The 27,516-nt window shown below is 38.9% G+C and overlaps 1 protein-coding gene across 9 annotated transcripts; it reads right to left on the reverse strand.

The window, feature by feature from the left end:
• Positions 1–631: 631 nt before the first annotated feature.
• ZNF182 (zinc finger protein 182) lies at positions 632–27,514 on the reverse strand. 9 transcript variants are annotated; one of them, XM_037062396.1, is made up of 7 exons: positions 26,858–27,514; positions 26,593–26,670; positions 25,828–25,884; positions 12,958–13,014; positions 10,229–10,355; positions 9,821–9,916; positions 632–3,089 (listed from the first exon to the last, which is right to left on the reverse strand). In XM_037062396.1, exons 4-7 carry the CDS (start codon positions 12,961–12,963, stop codon positions 1,456–1,458), a joined length of 1,863 nt encoding a protein of 620 aa, XP_036918291.1. In that variant the 5' UTR covers positions 12,964–13,014; positions 25,828–25,884; positions 26,593–26,670; positions 26,858–27,514; the 3' UTR covers positions 632–1,455. The 9 variants fall into 9 exon arrangements, with proteins under 9 accessions (XP_036918291.1, XP_036918289.1, XP_036918288.1 ...); XM_037062394.1 differs by lacking the exons at positions 12,958–13,014; positions 26,593–26,670 and having other exon boundaries at positions 26,858–27,023; positions 27,396–27,514; XM_037062393.1 differs by lacking the exons at positions 12,958–13,014; positions 26,593–26,670 and having other exon boundaries at positions 26,858–27,028; positions 27,396–27,514.
• Between the last annotated feature and the right edge of the window lie 2 nt (positions 27,515–27,516).

Here is a 27,516-nt window from a genome sequence, read left to right on the forward strand (position 1 = left end):
ATCACTTTATTTGACACCCCCAGCATAGTTATACATTTGCTTTTGGAACTGATTGGTTATCTGTTGCTTTGACTGATTATTCTAATCACTCTATTAAAAAATTAAAACTATACATTGAGCATAGCTCTATTAAATGTTATGAAGTCCTATATCTAGACTCTGACTTCATTATAATAATTGAGGAAACTATGCTTTTTGAAAGTTTATTGAAATGGCAGTACATTCACATAGTATAATTTTCCAAAGTTATGAAAGGATATACAGTTATCTCCCAATTCCATCCCCCCAGCCACCCACTTCCCCTTCTCTTTCCCAGATGTAGTCATGATTTCCCAACTTCTTCTGTATCTTTCCAGATACAGTTTATGCATACACTCTGAATTATGCACTTACCACATGTTCTTTTTATATACAAATGGCAGCACATTATACTCACTATCCTGGACTTTGCTTTTTCCACTCAATAATGTATCATCCCACATCACTACATAAATGGCATCCAAGTTTTCTTTATATATTTTATTTTTGTCTACCTAAGAGTTTGTGGTATTAACATACCAGAATTTCAAGAACCAGACCCCTGATACGGTCATGTAGATAGCTTCCCAACCTTTTGTTTTTGCAAATAGTGCATCAGTGAATACCTCTGTGTGTTAATTTTATACATGCATGAGTATATGCATTCCTAGAAGTGGGACTGCTGAAAACCCAAGTACATTTCTGGTTTTGATTACTGTGGAATCATTCCTCTTTGAATAACAGTTTTTCCTGGAGTTGATGTATGCTGGAGATTCTCTTGGGAAATGAAGTCAGGGCCTCATTTAAAGCAGTTTGGAAATTTTCTTACAACTGGAATTTTTTCCCATTTGGTGGTTCTTTCATACTTACTTCTCTGGAGTCAGTAAACAGGGGTAGCTGTAGGGTTCATCACAAGGAACACTCCCTTCTTTTGGCCCATGCACCATCGATTGTTCCTCTGGTTAGCACAGACTAGTTTCTGCTAAATATGGTTTGAGCAATTCCTTGACAAGGCCCCTACCTGTCACTCTTCAGACCCCAAATGGGTATAGGAAACATTCTACCTCCCAGCTACCCATGCTCTGGTTTACTGCTGTTGCAGTATATTGTGCTGTACTCAGGGTGTATCCTGAACCTCAGCTAAGAGTCCTTATCAGTACTGTCTCATACCTGCAGCCTCGAGCATTCTATCTCCTCTGAGATCTCCCACATATGCCAGTGGCAACCCTCTCATCAGGGTTTCAGCTAATTTTGTCAGTAACAGAGAGTACACTTCTGCTTCTTTTTCTCCTTACAGCTTTTAGGTGAAAACTGAGATTTTTTTTTAAAGGCTGACTTTATTTCCTGTATTTAAACCAGAAGTCAGAACATACTTTAAAAATGTTAACTAACAAAACTTTGTTTTAGGAAACATAACAGACACTATTGATTTACTCTCTAATGTGCAATGAGCTTTGACTTCCGAGTATGGCCTTTCCCATGGGTTTTCTTTCCTGTATGTGTTCTCTGATGTACAATAAGGTTTGATTTTTGGGTAAAGGCTTTCCCACATTCTGTACACTTGTAGGGTTTCTCTCCAGTATGAGTTCTTTGGTGTACAGTGAATGTTGACTTTTCTCTAAAGGCTTTGCCACATTCAGTGCATGCATACGGTTTCTCTCCTGTGTGGGTTCGCTGATGTATTATGAGCTGTGATTTTTGGCTAAAAGCTTTCCAACATACAGGACACTCATAGGGTTTCTCTCCTGTGTGAATTCTTTGATGTATAATGAGCTTTGACTTTTCTCTGAAGGCTTTGCCACATTCATTACACTTATAGGGTTTTTCTTCTGTATGAGTTCTTTGATGTATAATGAGATATGATTTCTGGGAAAATGCTTTTTCACACTCATTGCATTCGTAGGGTTTCTCTCCTGTATGACCTCTCTGGTGTAGCATGAGATAGGATTTCTGAGAGAACGCTTTCTCACATTCATTACATTCAAATGGTTTCTCTCCAGAATGAGTTCTCTGATGTACACCAAGATTTGACTTTTGGGTGAAGGTTTTCCCACATACATCACATTCATAGGGTTTCTCTCCTGTATGAGTTCTGTGATGCACAATGAGAGTTGACTTCTCATTGAAAGACTTCCCACATTCAGTACATTTATGGGGTTTCTCTCCTGTATGAGTTCTCTGATGTATAACGAGAGTTGACTTATCACTGAAAGTTTTCTTACACTCATTACATTCGTGGGGTTTCTTTCCTGTATGAGTACTATGATGTATAATCAGGTCCAGCTTTTGTATGAAAGATTCCCCACATTTAGTGCATTCATAAGTTTTCTCTCCTGTGTGGGTTTTCTGGTGGACAATGAGGTTTGACTTCTGAGTGAAGGCTTTTCCACATTCATTACATTCATAAGGTTTCTCTCCTGTATGAGTCCTGTAATGTATGATGACAGTTGACTTTTCTCTGAAGGCTTTTCCACATTCTGGACATTCAAAAGGTCGTTCTCCTGTATGAGTTCTCAGGTGTATAATGAGTTGAGATTTCTGGCTGAAGGCTTTTCCACATTCAGTACATCCAAAGGGTTTCTCTCCTGTATGAGTTCTCCAATGCACAATGAGGTGTGACTTCTTGCTGAAAGTTTTCCTACATGCAGTACACTCAAAAGGTTTCTCTCCATTTTTAATTCTCTGATGTAGACTAAGACCTTTCTTTCTCCTGAGGGTCTTCCCACACTCTTTATATCCATAAGTTTTCACTCCAGGAGTTGTTTTCTCATACTCAGTATGGAATAATAATTTTGTACATCCATTATCATGTTTCTTTACTAAAGAGCTTCTACTAAATAAGTCTAAATTGTCTACCATATTATTTCCAAATGGCTCATGTTTATGGGGTCTTTGTATTGAAGTAGCAAGGTTTGCACTCACATAAAGTGTGTTTCCAAATTCATTATAGTGATGTTCACTCTTGGTGGTAATTATTTTCTTGTCAGGGAATCCAATTTGCATCAACAGACATTTATCTTCGTCATCCTGGTGCTGTCTCCCAATCTGTTCATCAACTTGGCAGGCTTCTTCTAGAAAGAAGTAGAGTAAACCCATTTTTATACTTTGACATTATGCAATGGTTCTTCTGTAGAAATGCACTGCCACATGAAAGGTGTTACTATTATCTCATTTTATCAGAGTTCCTGGAGAGAGAAGCTTGACCATCAAATTCTGTTCTTTTACTAAACTCCCACCTACTAGTCTTTTTGTTACCAAGAAAACTTAATCTTACCTTTACAACTAAGTCTTTATCACTATGTTTGCATCATCTCTGATTTCCATCTACTCTGGTGACCTTATGACCCTTAAACTTCATGTACCATGTGAACCCTTATCTGTACCTAACTTATACTATTTATACAACTACTTATACAACAATACCAAATTCACATTCTCAGTAAATGAAAGATTTAGAATAATTAACCTTACCAAAAACAAAGAAAACCTAAAGATCTTTGCCCCGGATTCACCTTTGCTTTCATAGTTCTTCAATACTACCTTCTACTCCTGTCTAGACTATTTCTCCTAAAAGCTAGTTCTATTGTTACCTCCAAACTCTTCCTCACGTTCCATCACCCACAGAGCCTAGTCCTCCATATTTTGTTATATTCACATTCTAGATAACTTTTAAGAAGTTGTCTTTAAAAAACTTACCTCTGTAACTTTAATTTTTATGAACTTCTAAAGTACTTTTTCACCTGTACCACCCATTCAGACAGTTCAAATTGCAAAGCCTTGCCTTTAATATACCATATTTCGTCAATCACAAGATGAATATTATTCCACATTTTAACATTTCTGAACCCACATGCACTTTACAATCAATGACATATTAAAAATTCCTTCTTAGTGGTATGTCTTAAAATCCAATACTATTTTCAGAAATCAAAGGGATTTTTGTACAACAACAATGAAATATCAGAAACAGAAATCAGGAAAAAAACCCATTTGATATAGCAACAAGAAAAATAAAGTAATTTGAAATAAACCCAACCAAGGAGGTAAAAGAACTGTACTACACAACACTGAAGAAAGAAATTAAGGAAGACACAAACAAATGGAAGCATGTACCATGATCATGGATTGGAAGAATTAACATCATCAAAATGTTTATACTACCAAAGCAATTTATACATTCAACACAATCCCTATTAAAATATCAATGACATATTTCACAGATACAGAACAGACATTTCCAAAGTTTATATGAAACCACAAACGACCCCGAATAACCACAGCAAATTTCAGAAAGAAGAACAAAGTAGGAGGGATCACAATACCTGATATCAAACTGTATTACAAGTCCACTGTAATCAAAACAGTCTGGTACTGGCATAAGAACAGACACATAGACCAATGGAATAGATTAAAGAGCCCAGAATTAAACCCAACTCTTGGCCCTGGCTGGTGTAGCTCAGTGGATTGAGCATAGGCCTGTGAACCAAAGGATCATAGTACAATTCCCAGTCAGGGTACATGCCTGGACTGCAAGCTAGTTCCCAGCATGGGACACACAAGAGGCAACCATACACTGGTATTTCTCTACCTCTCTCCTTCCCTTCCTCTCTAAAGATAAATAAATAAAATCCTTAAAAATATATTTTTAAAAAAACAACTCTTTTTGGTCAATTAATATTCAACAAAGGTACAGAAGCATAAAATGGAGTAAAAACAGCCTCTTCAACAAATGGTGTTGAGAGATCTGGACAGTTATATGCAAAAAAAAATGAAACTCGATCTCCACCTTACATCATACACAAAAATAAATTCAAGGTGGATAAAAGACAAATATAAGTCATGACACCATTAAAGTCCTAGAGGAGAACATAGACAGGGAAATCTCAGATATTCCATGCAGCAATATTTTCACCAATGTATCCCCTAGAGCAAGGGACATAAAGGAAAGAATAAACAAATGGGATCTCATCAAAATAAAAAGCTTCGGCACAGCTAAAGAAAACAGTATTAAAATGAAAAGAGAACCAACCCTATGGAAAAACATATTTGCCAATGATACCTCACACAAGGGTTTGAGCTCCAAAATATATAAAGAAACTCATATGACTCCACTCCAGGAAGACAAATAATCCAATTAAAAAATGGGCAAAGGACTTGAAGAGACACTTCTCCAAGGAGGGCATACAGAGGGCCCAGAGACATATGAAAGGACACCCAACATCACTAGCCATCAGAGAGATGCAAATTAAAACCACAATTAGATACCACTTCACACCAGTCAGAATGGCCATCAGAGGCAAATCAACAAACAACAAATGTTGGAGAGGATGTGGAGAAAAGGGAACCCTAGGGAACTGTTCGTGGGATTGCAGACTGGTGTATCCCCTGAGGAAAACAGTATGAAATTTCCTCAGAAAACTAAAAATGGAACTTCCTTTTGACCTGGCAACTCCACTGCTTGGATTATATCCTAAGAACCCTGAAACACCAATCCAAAAGAACCTATGTACCCCAATGTTCATAGCAGCATAATTTACAATAGCCAAGTGCTGGAAGAAACCCAAGTGCCCATCAGTAAATGAATGAATCAAAAAACAATGGTACATTTACACCATGGAATACTATGCAGCAGAAAGAAAGAAGGAGCTCCTACCCTTTGTGACAACATGGATAGAACTGGAGAGTATTATCCTACATGAAATAAGCCAGGCAGTAGAAGACAAATACCATATGATCTCACCTATAAGTGGAACCTAATCAACAAAATAAACAAGCAAGCAAAATATAACCAGAGACATTGAAATTAAGAACAAACTGACAGTAACCAGAGGGGAGAGGGGAGTGGATAATGGGGGGAAAAGAGGGCATGGTTTCCAGGAACATCTATAAAGGACACATGGACAAAACCAAATGGGGGTAGGATCAAGGGTGGGAAGTGGAAATGGCTGGAATGGTGGGGAGTGGTATGGGGAAAATAAAGACAATTGTACTTGAACAACAATAAAAAATGTTTAAAAAATGAAAAAGAAAAAAAATCCAATGGTAGCTTGAAGTCAGTAAAATATAGTAAATACCTTTTGCACATATAGTACTTAATTTTATCATTTTGAAGTTTTTCTTCTCACCTTTTCCTAAAATTGTATATGAAAATTTTCAAACATACAGACAGGTTGAAAGAAGAGTCACTATAACTAAACTCCTCGTATCACCACTTAGATTTAATAAGAATAACATGATAATACTGAACTTTAAAATGAATCATGCAGCTGTGTTTTTTCTTCCTGGGACATCCTTTCTTCGGATTGCTAACCACTAGTTCTTAACCAGTAGTGAACATTAGAATCACACAAAGAACTTTTACAAAATAAATTTGATGGGACACAAGTCCACCAAAGATCTACTGAGTCTGAACCTCCTTGGGTGGTAAGAAGCAGCAGAGCATATGTGGCTAGGCTTACAGGCTCTCTAGCCTGGTATCAAATCCTTCCTTAGCCCTTTACTTGCTCTGTGAACTTAGGCAAGTTAATCTATTTGTATCTTACTTTCCCACCTTAAAAAAACAGGAATTATAACAGTGCCCACTCAATGTTTGTTGATATGATTAAATTACTTATAACAGAATATGCATGACCCACAGGAAGTGCTTTTAAATGTTGACTAGAACAATGACTATACTACAACAACTACTATTACTACTACTACTACTACTATAACTACTACTTTTACAATTAAGAGCCACTATATTACTATAAAAATAAGTAATATCTCAATATACAGGGTCCAGCACAAATACCACCCTTTTATTGCAAAATCATAAGTATGTAATTCTATAACATAACAATATCACATTCAAGCACACCATATGACCTTTTAGGTAAAATGTTCAAATTAAACCTATAAATTATTACACCTATATTATTACCCTACCAAACACACTCAAGCAGGTGTTACTTCTGCTGGATCCTGGATTTAACATGTTCTTAAATATCAACTGAAAATAAGGTTAATAAAACTGGGCATAGTAGGCTAACATTTTTCTAAACAGGGAAAAATATAAAAATATTTATTTATATAGGCTCATCTTGTAAAAAACAATGGAAGAATAAACTTCTGAATTTTAATAAATGGTTACATCTGATGGTAGTGTTAACCTATAGAGAGAAGGAAAGAAGACAGTGGGATGAAGAGGGAAAGGAGCTAGATTTCTTTGAATATACCTGTTTTCTAGATTTGACTTTGGATTCAAGCAAATATTTATGTTAAAAAGAAAAAACACACCCAAAATGGAGTCACTTGCGATAAACCCCACCAAGGCTTAATAACTGCAGTTTCAGCCTCTCCCAGGAGTGGAATTTTAAAACCATTCTAGAATTTCCTGATCAACACAAATGAGGTAATCCTAACTGATAAAATCCCCTGCCTTCCCCTAAGGGAAGGTGATCTTGTCTGAAATAATACACCTTTTTTTTCTTTGAAATAATGCAACCTTTTAAACCTCCTTCTCTCACTCTCCTTCTGCCCATGAAAATCTATATTGTACATCTCCTTAAGCGTCCTTCTATCTGCTAGATGGGAATGCTCCCCAATTCATGAATTTTTTGTGTGTTTTGGGGGTCTTTTAAAAGATTTTATTTACTTATCTTTAGAGGAGAAGGGAAGGAAAGAGGGAGAGAAACATCAATGTGTGGTTGCCTCTTGTGCATCTCCCGCTGGGAACTGGCCTGCAACCCAGGCATGTGCCCTGACTGAAAATCAAACCTCGATCCTTTGGTTCACAGGCTCACGCCCAATCCACTGAGCTACACCAGCTAGGGCTCATGAATGGTTTTATAGTGCCAATATATCTTCCAAGTTATTCAGTTGAGTTTTTGTTCTTTAATATTTGTAAATTTTATATAATCAGACAGCAAAATTGAATATAAAAGGGTTCCCTAAAAATCACTATCTTCTCATCTTTACTTCCTAACAACCATACTGAAAAGTCTTGATTCTCAATGGCATTGACCTGATTACTTCACATGATTCCGATTCAACCCCCTATATACATTCAGCAGCCTCAGAACAATACTAACAATACTGCTGTGAAAGCCGAATATGTTAAATACCACTATGGGGTACTTAACAGCAAAATCCAAAATGTGAGAAACTAAAGGACAAATGGCTGAGTTCCTTAAAAAATAAATACAAGGGGGAAAAGGCAGATGGAGGGAATCATCTGTAGATATTTAGACAAGAATCTGAGTAGCAATGAGCACACCCAGCACCTAGATGCTGATTTTTATATACTATTCCCCACTAAATGGAACCAGAGATCCTTGGAGAAGTTACTCATTACAGGTCTGAAATGAGGACAAGACAAGGTGATCCTGGAATGTATTTTTGTGCTAGAAAGTGCTCAAGGAATGATGGAGACACATAAGAAGAGAGTGGAGCCAGCCTGAAGGGACTCTTATTAGTCAAATTGAGAAAAATTTGTCTACGGCCATACCACCCTGAACGCGCCCAATCTCCTCTGATCTCAGAAGCTAAGCAGGGTCGGGCCTGGTTAGTACTTGGATGGGAGAAAAATTTGAACATCAAAATGAATGAGAGTATAAAGTAATGGATTATAATACATTAAAAATAGGAATCCATGAGTCTCTAGTGACACTAAAATTAATTACTTAATTAATGGAGATGAGGGTAAGGGAAAAGTTCTTTACAGAAGAGTGCCAACTTACAAATGTAGAAGGAATAATAAAAAATTCATTATTTTTCAACCAACTCAGTCATAATTGATTCAGGCAAGAATCATCATGGAATGTTAAAACCACTGAATAAAAATGTTTGAGGAACAGGATATTTACACAGTTTGGCAGTTCCACAAAATGTTAAACACACAGTTATCACATTGTTGAACAATTTCACTCCTATGTATGTACTCTAAAGAAATGAAAACACATTACCACAGAAACTTCTACATTAATACAATCATTAAAGTAGAAACAACTTAAATGTCCATGGGCAAATGAAAAACAAAATGTGATATATCCATACAATGGATTATCTTTCTTCTATAGATGAAGTACTGAAACATATTACAATATGGATGGATGACCCCTGAAAACATGCCAAGAAGTGAAAGAAACCAGAATAGGCAACACCATAGAGACAGAAAGCTTAGCAGTTGCCAGGGGATGGGGGCAGGGAATGGAGAATGGCTGATTAAGAGATAGAGGTTTCTTTTTGGGGTGATAATATTCTAAAATCAGGTAGTAGTGATGGCCGCACAACTCTGTGAATATACTAAAAATCACTGAATCTGTATGCCCCAAAAGAGTAAATTTTATGGTATGTGAATTATCTCTCCATAAAGCTCGTTTTAAAATGAGATAATCAAAATGTTTTAGATAGGAATATCTAAGCTGAATGGAATCAGGCAATTCAATCTGGAATTGAAGCATTAGCTTTGACCTGTGGCTAATGTGTGCCTGGTTTTAGATAAGGCAGTGAGAAATAAGAATGGGAGAAGTGGCAAGGCTTGGCGGCTGGGAATTGGCATATACAAGACACACATATGGGGAAGGGAGTTGTGCAGAAATTTGTGGGTGAGCACCAATTAAAGAAAGAGGTATGATGGCTCTGGGCCTTCCCAGGGGAAGGCAGTCAGTCTTATGTCTAGATGTTCACGTCCCTCTCCTCAAACAACATCAAAGGGCAATAATCTTTCCCCAGGTATTCCCAAAAGCCCTTTCAGAGGTCCTCATCTTTGACTAAGCAGTTGGGACCTCATGTCCCCATAGCCTGGGTGAATCCCACTTACCTCGACAGCTCCAAATTGGGATTTTATCTTCTGCAAGGTACAGCTCTTCTACTTCCAATTTGAGGATGAGGTCTGGTTTGGTAGCTTTCTGCCCTGCTAATGAGAAATGACAGCAACACCTCCTTGGTCTTCAGAGCCTCTAAGAAAGAGGAAGGTGGAGTTTGGGGCAGCACCAGGGACCTGTCACTTGATGCAATGGTTAATAAGTCAAATCATTTCACCCGGGCTTTTAGTTCACAAACACCTTGTCAAGGGAGCAAAGGGGAAAGAGGGGAAAACTTAGATCCCTGCAGTTCACTCTTCAAACAGTTCAGAGACTTTACAAGTTTCTGAAATTGAAGAATTAAAGGATCTCTACTGGGCACAGTAATCATAAACAGCAAAATTACCTGAGGAAGTCATTCTTACCCACAGAGACCAGGTTTCTGTAGGTCTCCAGCATCACGCCCCTGTACAGGGTCCTCTGTGGAGGGTTTAGGTACTGCCACTCCTCCTGAGTGAAATCCACAGCCACATCCTCAAATGTCACGAGTCCCTGTAATTGCATATTCCTTTTATTATAAACTGCTGAGCACTGGGTGATGGGATGGAATTTAGGGAAACTTCTAATTGGGTTCCAAATTCATGATGATGACTTAATACAGGATACCTACTTTATATCAAGTTAGTGACCTACTTTGTGGGAAAATCACAAATCATGGTAGAAAAGCCATTCCATCAAATAATAGAACATGCAAGATAATGTGTTATTAGGACAAGGCTAGACAAATAGTCCAACAGAAATAAAAAGAGAATCTAATATGTATGGACACCTGAGTGATGACGAAGTTGGCCTTAAAAGCAGTGGGAAGAGGATGATGTTTTCAAATAAATGTGGATGGATTACTGGATATCTATATGAGGGAAAATAACATATAACCTCTAACACTCACCATACACAAAAATAAGCTACAGGTGAATTGTAAATGGAATGTGAAAGGTAACACAATAAAGTGTCTAGAAAACAATATAAGGCCCTGGCTGGTGTAGCTCAGTGGATTGAGCGCAGGCCTGCGAACCAGACAATCGCAGTTCGATTCCCAGTTAGGGCACATGCCTGGGTTGCAGGCCAGTTCCCAGCAGGGGACACATGAGAGGCAACCATACATTGATATTTCTCTCCCTATCTCCTTCCCTTCCCCTCTAAAGATAAATAAATAAAATCTTAAAAAAAACAATGTAGGGAAGTGTTTTCACAGACTTGGGATAGGGAAACGCTTCTAAAACAAGACATGAAAAGCATTAACTCTTAAAAGACTTATAAATGGTACAAGATTTAAAGTACAACATTGAGAGCAGGCTGACAGCTAGGAGTGTGGGGAGGTTGGGGGTGGAGGGATTGAGCTAAAAGAAAAAGGGACTCATGAAAATGGACAACACTGTGGTGATTGCTGAAGGGAGAAGGGTATAAGGGGGCTAAACGGTAATGGAAAAATATAATAAAGATTAAAAAGTAAGCTACAGATGGAGAAACTGTCCACAACATTCATATGTGATAAATGGATCTTATCTGGAACATATTAAATAACCTCTATAAATCAGTAAGGATCATACAAACGACATAAACAACAGACAAGAGATGTAAATAGGCACTTCACTAAAAAAGAAAAAACAAATGACCTATGAACATGAGAAAATGTACTTGACCTCATTAGCACTCAGATAACCAATGTACTCAATCCCATTAGCACTCAGGTAAGTAAAAATTTAAGCTGCAATGAGACACCACTATGCACCCACCAGAAAGATTACAATTAAACAGACTAAAATACCATAAGATTGGTTTGCTATGAGAACTTTCACATACATTTAGTAGGAATGTAAACTGGCATAGTTGTTTGAGGCAACAGTTTGGCATTATTTACTAAAGTTAGTGATTTCTATACACTATGATCCAGTGATTCTCTTCAAAGGTACACACCCTAGAGAAAATCATGCACAAGGCTCTAGAAAACAAGGACAGGGATGTTCACTGCAGCATTATTTCTAATACTAAATTGTGGAGAAAAATCAAAATGTCCCTCAACAATACAATGGGTAAGTTGTGACCCAGTCTTTCCGTGGAATACTGTACGGGAATGCAAATGAATGAACCACAACTGTAGAGACAACACAAATGAATCTCACAGACATACTGCTGAGTAAAAGAATCCAGACATCAAAGAGTACATATTGTAGCCCTGGCTGGTGTAGCTCAGTGGATTGAGCGCTGGCCTGCGAACCAGAGTATCACGGTTTGATTCCCAGTCAGGGCACATGCCTGGGTTGCAGGCTGGTTCCCAGCAGGGAACACACGAGAGGCAACCATACACTGATACTTCTCTCCCTCTCTCCTTCCCTTCCCCTCTAAAGATAAATAAATAAAATATTTTTAAGAAAGAGTACATACTGCATGATTCTATGTATATGTCATAAAGAGAACAGGCAAGGCCAATCCATAATGTTAGAAGTCAAGAGAGTGGTTACCTTTGGGAGTGGTATTGATTGGGAAAGAGCATGAGTGGGGATTGATTCAGAGGTTCTGATTTTGTTCTAATCTTACCTATGGAGTGGTTATACAGTGTGTTCACTTCATGATAATTCACCAAGCTGAAAACTTATACAATGTACTTTGTGTGTAACTCAATTTATTTTATATCTTTATACTTAAAATTACTTGCAACAAAAGTGCAAAGGCAATTCAATGGAACATGGAAATTCCCACTTCAACAAGTGGCACTGCAGTATTTGGATATCCACACGCAAAAAAAAAAAGAGAAGAACTTCAATCCATACCCCCAACATATATAAAAATTAATTCAAAATGGATTACAGACCTAAATGTAAAATCTAAACCTATACAATTCCTAGAAGAAAATATGTAAGAAAATCTTTTTAACCTTAGGTTGGTGGAATAATTTCTTAGATGTGACACCAAGATTCAAAAGACACTGTTAAGAGAATAAAAAGCTACACAATAGGAAAAATCATGTATCTGGCAAAGAAGTTACATATTCAGAATATATAAAGAACTCTCAAAGCTAGAACATAAAAGGGCAAACAAGGGATACTTCACCAAAGAAGAGACACAAATGACAAGCACGTACAAAGATACTTACCATCATTAGACATGAGTAAACTACAAATTAAAACCACAATGGGATACCACTACACACCTATGAGAATGGAAAAAAATACTTGAAAATACCAAGTGCTGGTGAGGATGTGGAACTGAAACTCTCATATGTCATAGGTAGTAATGCAAAATGGCACAGCCACTTTGGAAAACAGTTTTCTGGTTTCTCATGAAGTTAAGCATGGATTCCCATATGACCCAAGCAATCGTACTCACAGGTATATGTACTCAAGTTGAATGAAAATTTATGTAAACCCCAAAACTTATACATGAATATTTATACTTGGAACTATACTAGAGACTATTTGTAATCACTCAAATTGCAAACAGCCCAAATGTCTTTCAACGAGTGAATGAATACACAAACTGAAATCCATACAATGTAATACTACTCAGCAATAAAAATGAAAGAACTAATGATACATGCAACAACATGGATGAACCTCAAATGTATTATGCTCAGTGAAGGAAGTCAGACTCAAAACTACATACTATGATTCTATTTGAATAACATTATGGGAAAGGCAAAACTATAGAGACCGAAAAATGTATCAGTGATTACTACAAAGGGAAAACACTGGGAGGTGAAAGAACTGATCTCTGTCTTCATTATGGTGGCAGTTACATACTGCACGAGTTTGTCAAAATTTGTAGAACTACATCCCTGGCTGGTGTGGCTCAGTGGATTGGGTACCAGACTGCGAACCAAAGGGTTGCAAGTCCGATTCCCAGCCAGGGCGTATGCCTGGGTTGTGGACCAGGTCCCCAGTAGAGGGGCACACAAGAGGCAATCACACACTGATGCACGTGAGAGGCAACCACACACTGATGTTTCTCTCTCTCTTTCTCCTTCCCTTCTCCTCTGTCCAAAAATAAATAAATAAAAATCTTTTAAAAAAATTTTCAGGACTATATATACGCTAAAGAGGGTCTGTTTTACTATATACAAATTATACCTTAATTTTTTTAAGATTTTATTTATTTATTTTTAGAGGGGAAAGGAAGGAGAGAGAAATATCAATGTATGGTTGCCTCTCGTTGAGTCCCCTGCTGGGAACTGGCCTGCAACCCAGGCATGTGCCCTGACTGGGAATCGAACCGCAATCGTGTGGTACGCAGGCCCGCACTCAATCCACTGAGCCACACCAGCCAGGGCTATACCTTAATTTTTTTAATTAAAAAAATGTAAAGAGCATCCAGGTAATCTAGAATAATTGCATCTATGTAACTCCAAATCTCTCCACACATCCTCCAAAAAACTATGCAGATTAACATGAAGAACAAGTAAAACCACACATAATCTATACCTTCAGTATAACTTACAATAAAAAATTGAGACTCATATAAACTTCTAAATACCTGTAAGTAAAAAACAAATACCAAATTACCACTGAGCTGGCTTTCAAACTACTGTCATAAGCCTTTCTGGAATGTAGAAGAGTCTGAAAAGAGTTCAAGAGAACAGAAGGGGGAGCAGAGCACCTAAGCATGAGCTGAAATCATGCTTCAAAGGGGGACATTTACCATAAGTATGAAAACACTGAAAAACTAGCCAAATATATCAGAGCACCAACTACAGGAATGGTGTGAGGGACAAAAGGTGGCAGTCACAAAAAAAAAATCACCTCTGAGGGATCAGAGGGTAAAAAGGAATGAGAAAGAACCATTTGGAGACTGGGTAGTAAAGGGGAAATCTACAGGGAAATTTAGAGTCAGAGGAGACAAAGAATGAAAAAGAAAGAAAGAAAAATAATGAAAAAAAAAAGAAACAAAAAGAAAACAAGTCAGAGCACACACATCAGTCAGTGAATCTCCACAGTGCCAAAAGGAAGTCATCCATTAAGTAGACTGCACTATGCCTCACTGACAAAAGAGGATGGTCTTGCCCTGAGTGGTGTGGCTCAGTTGGTTTGGTTGGGCATCATCCTCAAAGCCAAAGGCCGCTGGTTCCATTCCCAGTGAGATGATATGCCTAGGTTGCAGGTTCAGTCCCCAGTCAGAGCATGTAGAGAGGCAACCAATTCATATTTCTTTTTTTAATCCTATCTTATTGATTATGCTATTATAGCTTTCCCCCCTTTGCATCCTTCCACCCAGCAGCCCCCACTCCCTCAGGCAATCCCCACACAATTATTCATGTTCATAGGTCATGTGCAAGCTCTCTGACTATTCCATTTCCTATACTGTACTTTATAACCCCATGGCTGTTGTAACTACTTATTTGTACTTCTTAATCCCCTCACCTCTTCACCCATTCCCCCAAACACCCCTCTTATTTGGCAACCATCAAAACACTCTCTGTATCCATGACTCTGTCTTCGTTCTTCTAGTTTGCTTAGTTTGTTTTTTAGATTCAATTGCTGAGAGATATGTATTTATTGTCATTTTCATGTTCATAGTTTTTACCTTCTTTTTCTTAAGTCCCTTTAGTATTTCATATAATGATGGCTTGGTGATGATGAACGCCGTTAATTTTTTGTCTGGGAAGATCTTTATTTGCCCTTCAATTCTAAATGGTAGTTTTGCTAGGCAGCGCAATCTTGACTGTAGATCCCTGCTTTTCATGACTTTGAATATTTCTTGCCAATCCCTTCTAGCCTGCAAAGTTTCTCTTGAGAAATCAGCTGACAGTCTTATGGGAATTCCCCTGTAGGTAACTTCACTGCTTTTTCTCTTGCTACTTTTAAGATTCTCTCTTTAACTCTTACCATTTTATTTTTTTAAGATTTTATTTATTTATTTGTTTATTTATAGAGAGGGAGAAAGAGAAGGAGAGAAACACCAATGTGTGGTTGCCTCTCACACACCCCCTACTGGGGACCTGGCCTGCAACCCAGGCATGTGCCCTGACTGGGAATTGAACTGGCAACCCTCTGAGTTGCCGGCCAGCAATCAACCCACTGAGCCACACCAACCAGGGTTAACATTTAGCATTTTAATTATGATGTGTCTTGGAGTTGGCCTCTTTGCATCCGCCTTGTTTTGGACTCTGTGCTTCCCGGATTTGCATGTCTATTTCCTTCACCAAATAGAAAGTTTCCTTTCATTATTTTTTTCAAATACAATTCCAATTTCTTGCTCTTTCTCTTCTTCTGGCGCTCCTATGACATGAATGTTGGAACACTCAAGTTGTCCCAGAGGCTGCTTACACTATCTTCCTTTTTTGGATTCTTTTTTCTTTTTATTGTTCTGATTGGCTGTTTTTGCTTCTTTATGTTCCAAATCATTTATTTAATTCTCAGCTTCATCCACTCTACTGTTATTTCCCTGTAAATTGTTTAATTAGTGTATCTTTCATTTCTGACTGGATCTTTTTTATGCTGATGAGGTCCTCACTAATTTCCTTGAGCATCCTTATATAACAAGCATTTTGAACTCTTCATCTGATAGACTGCTTATTTCCATTTTGTTTAGTTCTTTTTCTGGTTTTCATCTGTTCCTTCATTTGGGCCATTTTTCTTTGTCTCCTCATTCCGGCAGCCTCTCTGTTTGTTTCTATGTATTAGATAGAGCTGCTATGACTCCCTGTCTTGGTAGCATGGCCTAATGTAGTAGGTGTCCTGTAGAGTCCAGTGGCACAGCCTCCCTTATCATCCAAGCTGGATAGTCGAGATGCACTGTCTGTGAGGGTTGAGTATACCTTCCTCTTGTAGATGAGCCTGGACTGCTGTTGGCAAGCCAATGGCAGGGATTTACCCAGGCCAGTCAGCTCCAAAGACTGGCTATGGCCACTGACCACCAACCGCTGCCCTCTTTGGAGGATCAGTTGTTCAGGGGTAGGGTGGAGGTGCTCCAACATGGTATGTAGCTTTCCACTGGGTGTACAGGCTCTGGGATTTCCCAGGTGGTATGGCCCGAAGCCAGCCTCTACCTGTGTTTTACCCAAGGCCACCCTGTCAAAGTCATAAAGCAATCTGAGATAACTGCTATTTATGCTGGGCTGAGAGGTTCCCAGGTGAACCAAGCTGTGAATCTAGGCTGGCTACTGCTAGTGCCAGGCCTGGCACTACTTAGCAAGAGGTACAGGAGCTGGAGGCTCACTGAGACTAGCTATTGCTTGCTTGAGAATATTTAGAAAGTTGTAAAGCATGAGCCAAGACTAGTCACTCATATGGAAAAGAAGCATGGGTAGGCCCATATGTTGGGTAGGACAGAGTCTCTGTGGGTTTGCAGGGTGGGGCAAACAGTGTTAGCCCAGTTGATGGAGTCTCACATATGGTACCAGGCTGCCAGCTCTGTGGGTCTCTAGAGGGAGAGTTCAGAAAAGGGACAATGGCCTCTGCCCACCTTTCTGTCAGGGAGAAAGCTGTCCTCCAGCTCTTGACTTGATGCCAGACACTTCAGTTTCTCCCTGTATGCAACCAGTGCCTTTCAAGCTGCTACCCCAGTGATGGAGCTCAGAGGGAGTATGTCTGAGTAAGACCATGTATGGGTTAAGAGAAACTGCTTGGGACTTTAGAATTTTCTTCCACTGATTCAATCTCTGCTGATTTTCGCAGCCACAAGTTATTGGGACTTATCTTCCTGGCACTGGAACACTGGGTCGGGGTGGCGAGGGGCTGGTGTTGGGCTGGGACTCCTCATTACCAAGATATCCCTCTCAAATTTTTATCCACCCCACATGGATGTGGGACTAGCCTATTCCATGTCACTGCCCCTCCTACCCATCTGGTTGGATGTGGTTTCTTTAATTCTGTAGTTGTTGGACTTCCATTCAACACAATTTCTGATGGTTCTGAGTGGTGGTTGTAATTCTGATGTGGCTGTGCGACAAGGCAAGCCATAATTATCTATACCACCCTCTTGACCACAAGTCCAATTGATGTTTCTCATATCGAGGTTTCTCTCCCTCTCTTCCTCCCTTCTCCTCTCTCTAAAAATAAATAAAGTATTTTTAAAAGATACTTTTAAAAAGAGAGGATGGTCTTGAACCACAAATTATGCAAATACCACCCCAACCTCCAACAAAGTCCTCAAACAAACATAAAAAGCAGTCTACATCAATTCAAAGTTTCTTTAAAATTAATAGAAAATAAGCCCCGACTGGTGTGGCTCTGTGGATTGAGCGCTTGACTGAGAACCAAAGGGTTGCTGTTCAATTCTCAGTCAGGGCACATGCCTCGGTTGTGGGCCAGGTCCCCAGTATGGGGCGTGCAAGAGGAAACCACACATTGGTGTTTCTCTCCCTTTCTCCTTCCCTTCCCCTCTCTAAAAATAAATAAATACAATCTTAAAAAAAGTAATAGAAATGAGAAAATATTTCAGGTGATAAGAAAATCACCCCACAGCCCTGGCTGGTATAGCTCAGTGGATTGAGCATGGGCCTGCGAACCACAGGATCATGGTTCAATTCCCAGTCAGGGCACATGCCTGGGTTGTGGGTTGCAGGCCAGTTCCCGGTTCCCGGTTCCTGGCAGTGGACGCATGAGAGGCAACCATACATTTATATTTCTCTCCCTCTCTCCTTCCCTTCCCCTCTCAAGATAAATAAATAAAATCTTTAAAAAAAGAAAAAAAAGAAAATCACCCCACAATGACATCAGCAAAATGACACAGTAGGCAGCACTGAGCTCTCAACCCCCTAGAAACATCAAAAACAACAAGAACTGTCAGAACCAACTTAATTAGAACTCTGGAAAACAGTCAAAGGTTTGTAGCAACCAAGCAAACATGGAAACAAGAAAAAGGCAACTTAAACTTGGTGAGGAAATTTCATGGCACTTTTACTTGCTCTTGCCCACCCCCTTCCATGTGTGGCAGAGGCAGCCCATGTTCCCAGGGTGGAACCCTTGTTTCTGGAGCGATCAGAGAGACCTTATTCACAAATTAGTGTCTGTCTGTTCAAACCTGCCTGCGGACTACCAGAAGTACTGATGCAAGGACTGAACCTCTGTTTCACCTAACTCAGAACTCAGGTCAGAAAAACAGCTGGTATTGCTCCAAAAGGTTGTAAGGCAAACTAACAACCCACAAATGCCTGGGACAAAAGATTACAGTCCATACATACAGCAGACTGTCTAAGGCCTGAAAAGAAATGCTACGGGGAGATTCTCTGGGAAACTGCATTATTCAAAAGCACCCATAAGAAGGAATGCAATCTTACCATCTGTAATAGTATGGATGGACCTAGAGGATATTCTGTTAAGTGAAATAAGTCAAAGACAAAGACAAATGCCATATGCTTTCATTTATATGTGGAATCTAAAGAGTGAAATAAATGAATAAACAGATTAGAAATAGACTCATAGATACAGAGAACAGATTGATGGTTGCCAGAGGGGAGGGGATTTGGGGGAGCTGGGTGAAAAAGGTAAAGGAATTAAGAACTACAAATTGGTAGTCACAGAATAGTCCTGGGGATGGAAGGTACAGCAGAGGGAATATAATCAATACTACTATAATAACCATGTACAGTGCTAGGTGGATACTTGAAATATCAGGGGGGAACACTTTGTAAAGTATATGATTGTCTAACCACTATGCTGTACACATGAACTAATACAAAATAATATTGAATGTAAACTGTAATTGAAAAATAAAAATTTTTTAAAGTACCCATGTACAGGGAAATTTAGAAAGCCCACATACATGTCCTGGATAAGACTTGTGCTCAAAAAAGACCCAAGACTCTATGTACTATAATTCTTCCCAAGCATCTCATCAATGTTATAACAGAACAACATTAAACAAAATGATGTTAAAGAACCTGCTGTATTATCTCTTGAGTAATATAAAAAGGGAACCTTTTAAAATATACATCTACCTGCTTATTTTAAAATGAAACATTTAAGCATAAATCAGAAACTAACAAGATTGGTTATCTCTAAGGTGGAATAAGATGGGTAGAAAAGCCCTGGCTAGTGTGGCTCAGTGGATTGAGCACCGGCCTGAGAACCAAAAGGTTGCTGGTTCAATTCCCAGTCAGGGCACATGCCTGGGAGCCAGGTTCCCAGTTGGGGGTGCACCATAGGCATTAATGTTTCTCTCCCTTTCTCCCTCCCTTTTCCTTTCTCTAAAAATGAATAAAATAAAATATTTTTAACAATTAAAAAATAAAGAATGGGTAGAAAGTACAGGGGAGAGGTGACAATTATATGTATGTATTTTTGTATAGTTTGATCTCTTCAAAATATGTCAACATTTTTACACATAAAGAAAATTAAATCCACAAAAATGAAAAATAAAATCTAAAACTGAATATAAAAGTATGGACTTAACTGTATGCCATATAAATAACATGAACACACTGGATATGGGGAAAAGAAAATGAAAAAGAAAAATCAATCCAAATAACTTCTAAACAGAGAACTTTGATTATATATCCTTGGTATGAAAGACATACAAACAAATTACGTACTGTATTCAGTAGGTTGGTTTTTCATGGGTGTTGGTGCAGGAGTTCTGATTCTACTTTCTATGTGTTTCAAGCCTGAGTAAATGAGTCAATATACCGATGCTAGGAGCAGGTACTTTCAGTGTTGGAAAAGAGAGATGCAACTGTAAAATTAGAGAAAATAAAAAGATTCCTAGGATGTTGTATGAATTCAAGGTATGTATGTGGGTATGTATGTGTATGTGTGTGCATGTGCATGTGTATATATACACATAGATACATAGACATATAAATAGACACATACAAACAAAAAGCTCTATTTACTGAAAGGGCCTACATGTAATGACACTCCAGTAGTGATGAGCATACCTCACATACAGATCTTGGTTTCTATATATTATTATCCACTAATAGGAACCAATGCTTCTTGGACAAATGGCTGATTCCAGGTCTGGGTCAGGGACAGTAAAAGATGAGGGTTAGGACATCTTACTGCATCAGACAGTAAACAAGTGATACAAAAATTTTAGGGATGTGTCAAAAAGTCACCAAAGCCAACTTAAAAGGGCTCCCACTGGCCAACTCAGGGATAACTGAACATAAAAATAAACAATGACAATAATGGATTATAATCCATGGAATATAATAAAAACTCATAAAAATAAAAATTTCATATTACTGATATAAGTAAATAAATGAAGGAGAAGAGGAAGACCCACCTTTTGACACCATCAACTTGGGCATTAGGATTCCAACATGTAGATTTTGGGGAAACACAAACATTCAGACCACAGCAAAGGTCAACAAACAAAAATCAACCATATTTCTTTTTTTTAAGATTTTATTTATTTATATCTAGGGAGAGGGGGAAGGAGGGAGAAAGAGAGACAGAGAGAAACATCAATGTGTGGTTGCCTCTCGCACCCCCCCACTGGGGACCTGGCCTGCAACCCAGGCATGTGCCCTGACTGGGAATCAAACTGGCGACCCTTTGGTTCTCAGGCCAGCACTCGAGTCCACTGAGCCACATCAGCCAGGGCAAAAGTAATCATGTTTATATATAATGGCAATAAATACTGGAAACTGAAATTTTAAAAACAAAACAATTTACAATAGAGTAGAAAATGAAATGAATGAAACATGTATAGGTCTAACAAAACATGGTGTTATGAACTGAACTGTGCCCCCCAATTCACATGCTGAGGCTCTAACCCCCCAATGTGAATTTATTTGAAGATAAGGCCTATAAGATGGTAATTAAAGTTAAATAGGTCATAAGAGTGGGGCCCTAATCTGATACGACTGGTGTCCCTTTAAGAAGAGGAAAAGACACCAGAGTTCCCACCCTCTCTCTGCACAAGCACAGAGGAAAGACCATGTGAGGACACAGTGAGAAGGCAGCTGTCAACAAGGCAGGAAGAGAGGTCTCACCAGAACTCAACTCTGATGGCACCCTGACCTGGGAATTGTAGCTTCCAGGACAGTAAAATAAATTTCTGTAACATTTTAGTATGGCAGCCCAAACAGTCTAATACACATGTAAAGGATCTATATATTGAAAATTACAAAACTGCCATGGGAGGTTAGATGAGGGGTAGAGGGATTGAGCAAAAAAGAAAGAACTCATGGACATGGACAACAGTGTGGCGATTTCAGGGAGGGAGGTGGGGGGGGTAGGTGGAGAAGTGTAGAGGGATAAATGGTGGTGGACAGAGACTTGACTTGGGGCGGAGAACACACAATAGAGTGTACAGATGATGCGTTGTAGAATTGTGTACCTAAACCTGCATAATTTTGTTAAGCAGTGTTACCCCAACAAATTCAATAAAGGGAAAAATTATAAGATATTGATGAAATAAATCACAAAAGATCTAAAAAAATGGAGAGACACACTGTCTTCACTGACTGGAAGACAGCATAATAAAGACATCAATTCTCCCCACTGATCTACAGGAGTAACTCAATTCCTACAAAAATCTTAGCAAGATCATTGTTAGATATATAACAAGATTATTCTAAAATGTTTATAGAAAGACAAAGGCAAAGGAACAAGAATAGCCAAACAATTTTGGAAAAGCAGAATCAAGTTGAAGATATCATACTACCTGATTTTAAGACTTCATATAAAGCTGCAGTTACTAAAGATGGTGTGATCCTGGCAGAGCAATAGATACATAGATCACTACAACAGAATCTAGTCTAGAAGTAGACCCTACAAATATGGCCGATTGGTATTTGACAAAACTGTAAAAGCAATTCAGTGGAGAAAAATGGTCCTTTCAACAAATGGGGTTAGAACAAATGGAAATCTATATGCAAAACGATGAACCTCCACCTAATCTTCATGCCTTAGATAAAAATTGATGCAAAATGGATCATAGGTCTAAATGTAAAACCTAAAACTATAAAACTTATAGAAAAAATAGGAAAAAATCTTCATGACCTAGGCTTCAGCAAAGAGTTCTTAGACATGACATCAATAGCACAATGCATAAAGGAAATAATTTATAAATTGGACATTTTCAAAATTAAAAAATTCTTGCTCTGTGAACACTGTTAAGGGAATGAAAAGACAACCCACACACTTGGAGAAAATATTTACAAACCACGTATCTGACAAAGCACTTGTACACAGAATATATAAAGAACTCTCAAAACTGAAGAAGGTGAAGGGATTGAGAAGTACTGATTGGTACTTCCAAAACAGTTATGGGGATGTAATGTACAGCACAGTAATATAGTCAACAATATCAAAATAACTATGTATGGCACCAGTTGGTACTGGAAATATCAGGGAGAACACTCTGTAAAGTGCATGATTGTCTAACTACTATGCTGTACACCTGAAACTAATACAAAATAATATGAAACATAAACAGTGATTGAAAAAAAATTTTAATGAAAAAAATGTATAGCAAGAAAATCTAATTTAAAAATAGGCAGAGTGCCCTAGGTAGTGTGGTACAGTGGACAGAGCACTGGCTGGCAAACCAAAAAGTTGCTTGACTCCTGGTCAGGGCACATGCCTGGTTTGTGGGCCAGGTCCCCAGCTGGGGGTGTGCAAGAGGCAACTGGTCATTGCATCTCTCTCACACTGATGTTTCTCTCCCCTTCTTTCTCCCTCCCTTCTCGTCTCTAAAAATAAATAAGTAATTTTTTTTAAATAGGCAGAAGGCTTCACTGAACAGAAACTTCACCAAACAGGATATGCAAAAAGTAAGTAAGCATATATAAAGATATTCAACATCATCAGTCATTAGGGAAATGCAAATTAAAACCATGATAAGATACCACTGTGCAACTAGAATGACTAAAATTAAAAATACTGATAATATCAAGTGCTGGCAAAAATATGAAGCAATTGGAATTTTTATAAGTTGCTGATAAGCCCTGGCTGGTGTGGCTCAGTGAATTGAGTGCCGGCCTGCAAACCAAAAGGTTTCAGGCTCAATTCCTAGTCAGGGCACATACGTGGATTGCCAGCCAGCTCCCCAGTTGGGGGTAAGAGACAAATGTTCAATGTATTGATGTTTCTCTCCCTCTCTTTCTCCCTCCCTTCCTCTCTCTTTAAAAATGAATAAACATAGTCTTTTTTTAAAAAGAGGGCTTAAGATTAATTAATTAATTAATTGCTGGTGAAAATGAAAAATGATTCAACCATTCTGGAAAACAATTTGGCAGATTCTTAAGAAGTTAAACATACGCTTACCATATGACCTAGCAATCCAATATATACTGTAGAGAAATTAAAACGGACAAAAACTTCATACAAAACAAAATTCACACCAAAACTTGTTATGAATGTTTAAAGTAGCCCTACTAATAATTGCCAAAAACTGGAAACAATTCAAATGTCTTTCAACAGGAGAGCAGACAGGTAAGTTGTGGTACATCTGTAGAGTAGAATACCACTCAGCAATAAAAAAGGGAAGTGCTACAGACCCACAAGAACCCGGCTGAATCTCCACAGAATTACACTAAGTGGGGGAAAAATCCAGTCTCAAAAGGGCACATACTATATGGTTCCATTTATATCGCTTTCTTGAAATGACCAAATTCTAGAAATGGAGAACAGATCCATAATTGCTAAGAGCCTAGGAATGGGATGAGGGTGGAAAAGGGGTAGATGTGGCTATAAAAGGGCAACATAAGGGATCCTTAGAGTGACAGAAATGTTTCTTGACCACATCAATGTCAATATCCTAGTTGTGACATTGTACTATAGTTTGAGATGCTAACATTGGGAGAAACTGGGTAAAGGATACATGGGACTTCTCTGTATTATTTTTACAATTGCATGTCAATCAATTATCTTAAAAGATTATTTAATTTTTAAGGGGTTACATACCATACGATTCCATTTATATGACATTTTGGAAAAGATAAAACCATGGTGACACAAAACAGATCTGTGGTTGCCTGAGGTTGCAGGTAGGGAAGCATGACACGGTTTTTTTGCCATGATGAAACTATTCTCTACTCTATAGATTAGTTACACCAATTTATACATGTTAACATTTATTGACCTGGACAAAAGCAAAATCAATTTTACCATACACTAATTTAAAAATAAACATTTTTATTGAATTTATTGGGGTGACATTGATTAATAAAGTCATACAGGTTTCAAGTATACAACTCTACAACACATCATCTGTACACTGTACTGTGTGTTCACCACCCCAAGTCAAGTCTCCATCCATCACCATTTAATCTCCCTATACTCTCATCTACCTGCCTCCAGTCCCCTTCCCCTTTGGTAATCACCATGCTGTTGTCTGTGTCTATGAGGAGTTTTGTTGTTGTTGTTGCTTAATCCCTTCACCCTTTCACCCAGGCCCCCAACCCCTTCCTCCCTCTGATAGCTGTCAGTCTTTTCTCTGCATCTGAGTCTATTTCTATACTGTTTGCTGAAAAAAATTTTTAATTAAAGTGAAAGGAAAAAAGTGGTGGGCTATGGGTGTCTGCAGGACTTTGTCTCTTAGACAAATGAGAATCAAAATTACAACTGAGAAAATTACTTTAGGAAAACCATTTGAAAGACACACAGTTCCCTAAAATATTTCATTTCCAAATTACATTTGACATTAGGTCTCCGCCTCACTGAGTAATGCTGTAAGAAATATCTGCAGGAAACCAGGGACTGCATTTTTCACTGGGCTGTAGTTACAGACAATTCCACCCTCCACAGGAACACCCAGCAAAGAAATGCCTTGAAAGGCAATTGCAGGGAAACTTTTCTTTCCTAAGGATTTGGTGCACTCTCTCTATTATGAGGAAGGTGAGCCAGGTTACTGGTTACATTTCCTTCCTTCTGGCTGCCAGAGGCTCAAAGACAAATTTGCAACTCATCATTAGTATCTTTCAGACCCTAAGCCTTCCACATGTCTACATGGGCCTTGTTGCTCTCATTTTCCCTGATCCTGATGCTCATTTACAAATAATTTCCCATTTTATGTCAGAGATTCCTATGTAGCTTATCACATCCATGGTAAACAAGAAGGAACAGACAAGTCTTACCTGGGCTTTGGCCATTTCCTGCTCTTCTTAGGAAAAGGCAGATGTGTGAAGGCTGAGCTGGAAGAGTGGAGAAATGTAGCGCATAAGAGAAACCCCATCAAGCTGCCAGTGTCCAGAATTATCCGCCTACAAAGTCCCTCACACCAGCCAGATGTGTGGCTGTTGTCCAACTCTGTGGACAAACTCTGTCCAAACTCTGTGGGAGTTCAGACAACCATGTGGTTTTAATAACCACCTGTGTATTCTTGCCTATTTTCCTCATGTGAACATTTAACAAAATGTTACACTTATATACTGACCCAGAAATTGTACTTCTAGGTATTTTCCTTAGTGAAAAAACATATCATAATTTCTCTATAAGTACCTTCAGCTCAGCATTGACTTTAACAATGCCAAATTTGAATGATACTATATGACCCATAATACAGGACTGATAAGGAAACACAAGAAATTAAATGCTCTGTAGCTATTAAAAATAATGTTGTATGGAACTGCATCTCTCTCATGTGTGTACTTTTTATTAAGGTAACATTAATTTATTACATTATATAAGTTTGAGGTGTGCAACACTATAACTTGACAACTGTTTATACCACATTGTACTCACCTATCTGTGCACTTTTCTGTACATATATCTAAATTGTTTTTAAAATGTTATAAGTTTATAAGCTGAAACACAGTAAACTTGTAAACTGAGAAAAGGTAGGTTATAAAATTGCAGGAACCCATTTAAAAACTGTATGTTAAATGTTTAAAAATGCATACCTCTTATAAGAAGGGACATTTAAATGTAGAGGGATAAAGTTAGTTCCTTTTGATTTTTTCTTCTATTTTCTAATTAACCTAGAATTTAAATGTTTTAACTATCTGTTAGCCGCCAAGAAAACAACTGTTTAAAACATTACTCCATGACATTAGCTAATCCCCCACAGACAGAGGCCCTACCCCATACCCACCCCCAAGCGCCCAGGCTCTGGGTGAAGCCCTTAGGCAGGTGAGTGCTCTCAGATGCCTTCTTCCTTCTCCTCACCTCACTGGGGCCGTCTTGCCAAGGAACCAGAAGAAAGCCTTCAGGTGTAGACTCACTTCAGCTGGAACACTGACACCAGGCCCCTACCTCGGGGTTTGGGCAAAGGGAGAGGGGGGCACACCCGAGGAGGGGCCTAAAGGGTGCTATGAACCCTTAGCGCTGGTCACTGTGCTGGAAAAATGTGTAAAAGTCAACGTTTAATAAGTCCCATTCAATCCCGACTAGTCCCATAACTTTGCTCACCACTGAGCCCAAACACCATCTCCACTGACCTCTCGGTCCCCTATCATTCAACCCACAAGCCCCTACATCAATGACTCCCACAAACCCCCCTTTACTCAGACCCCAGAACTCCCCATCACTCAGTCCATCACCCCTAGCACTCGCCCCCTCAACCTCGCTTTCTCTCTCTCAACAACAGATTTTCTGCTCTCTGCAAAGGAGACCGTTGCAAGAACTAGCCCCAAGAAAATACTTCCGCTTCGGAACCAACTCCGGCACCGCAGCCTACAGGGTTGCAGGGGTCGCGTGTACGCACACTCGGTTGGAGTTCGGGGGCCCGTGTCCGCCAATAGTCAATGTGCGGCCCCCTCCCACCGCCCAAAGCTAGCGCGACGCTGCCGCAGCGCAGGCGCAGGCGCTGAAGGAAGATGGCCGCA

Source organism: Sturnira hondurensis, unplaced genomic scaffold (assembly GCF_014824575.4).
Source record: "Sturnira hondurensis isolate 20B ecotype Veracruz unplaced genomic scaffold, ASM1482457v3 Scaffold0013994, whole genome shotgun sequence".
Classification (NCBI taxonomy): Eukaryota; Metazoa; Chordata; class Mammalia; order Chiroptera; family Phyllostomidae; genus Sturnira; species Sturnira hondurensis.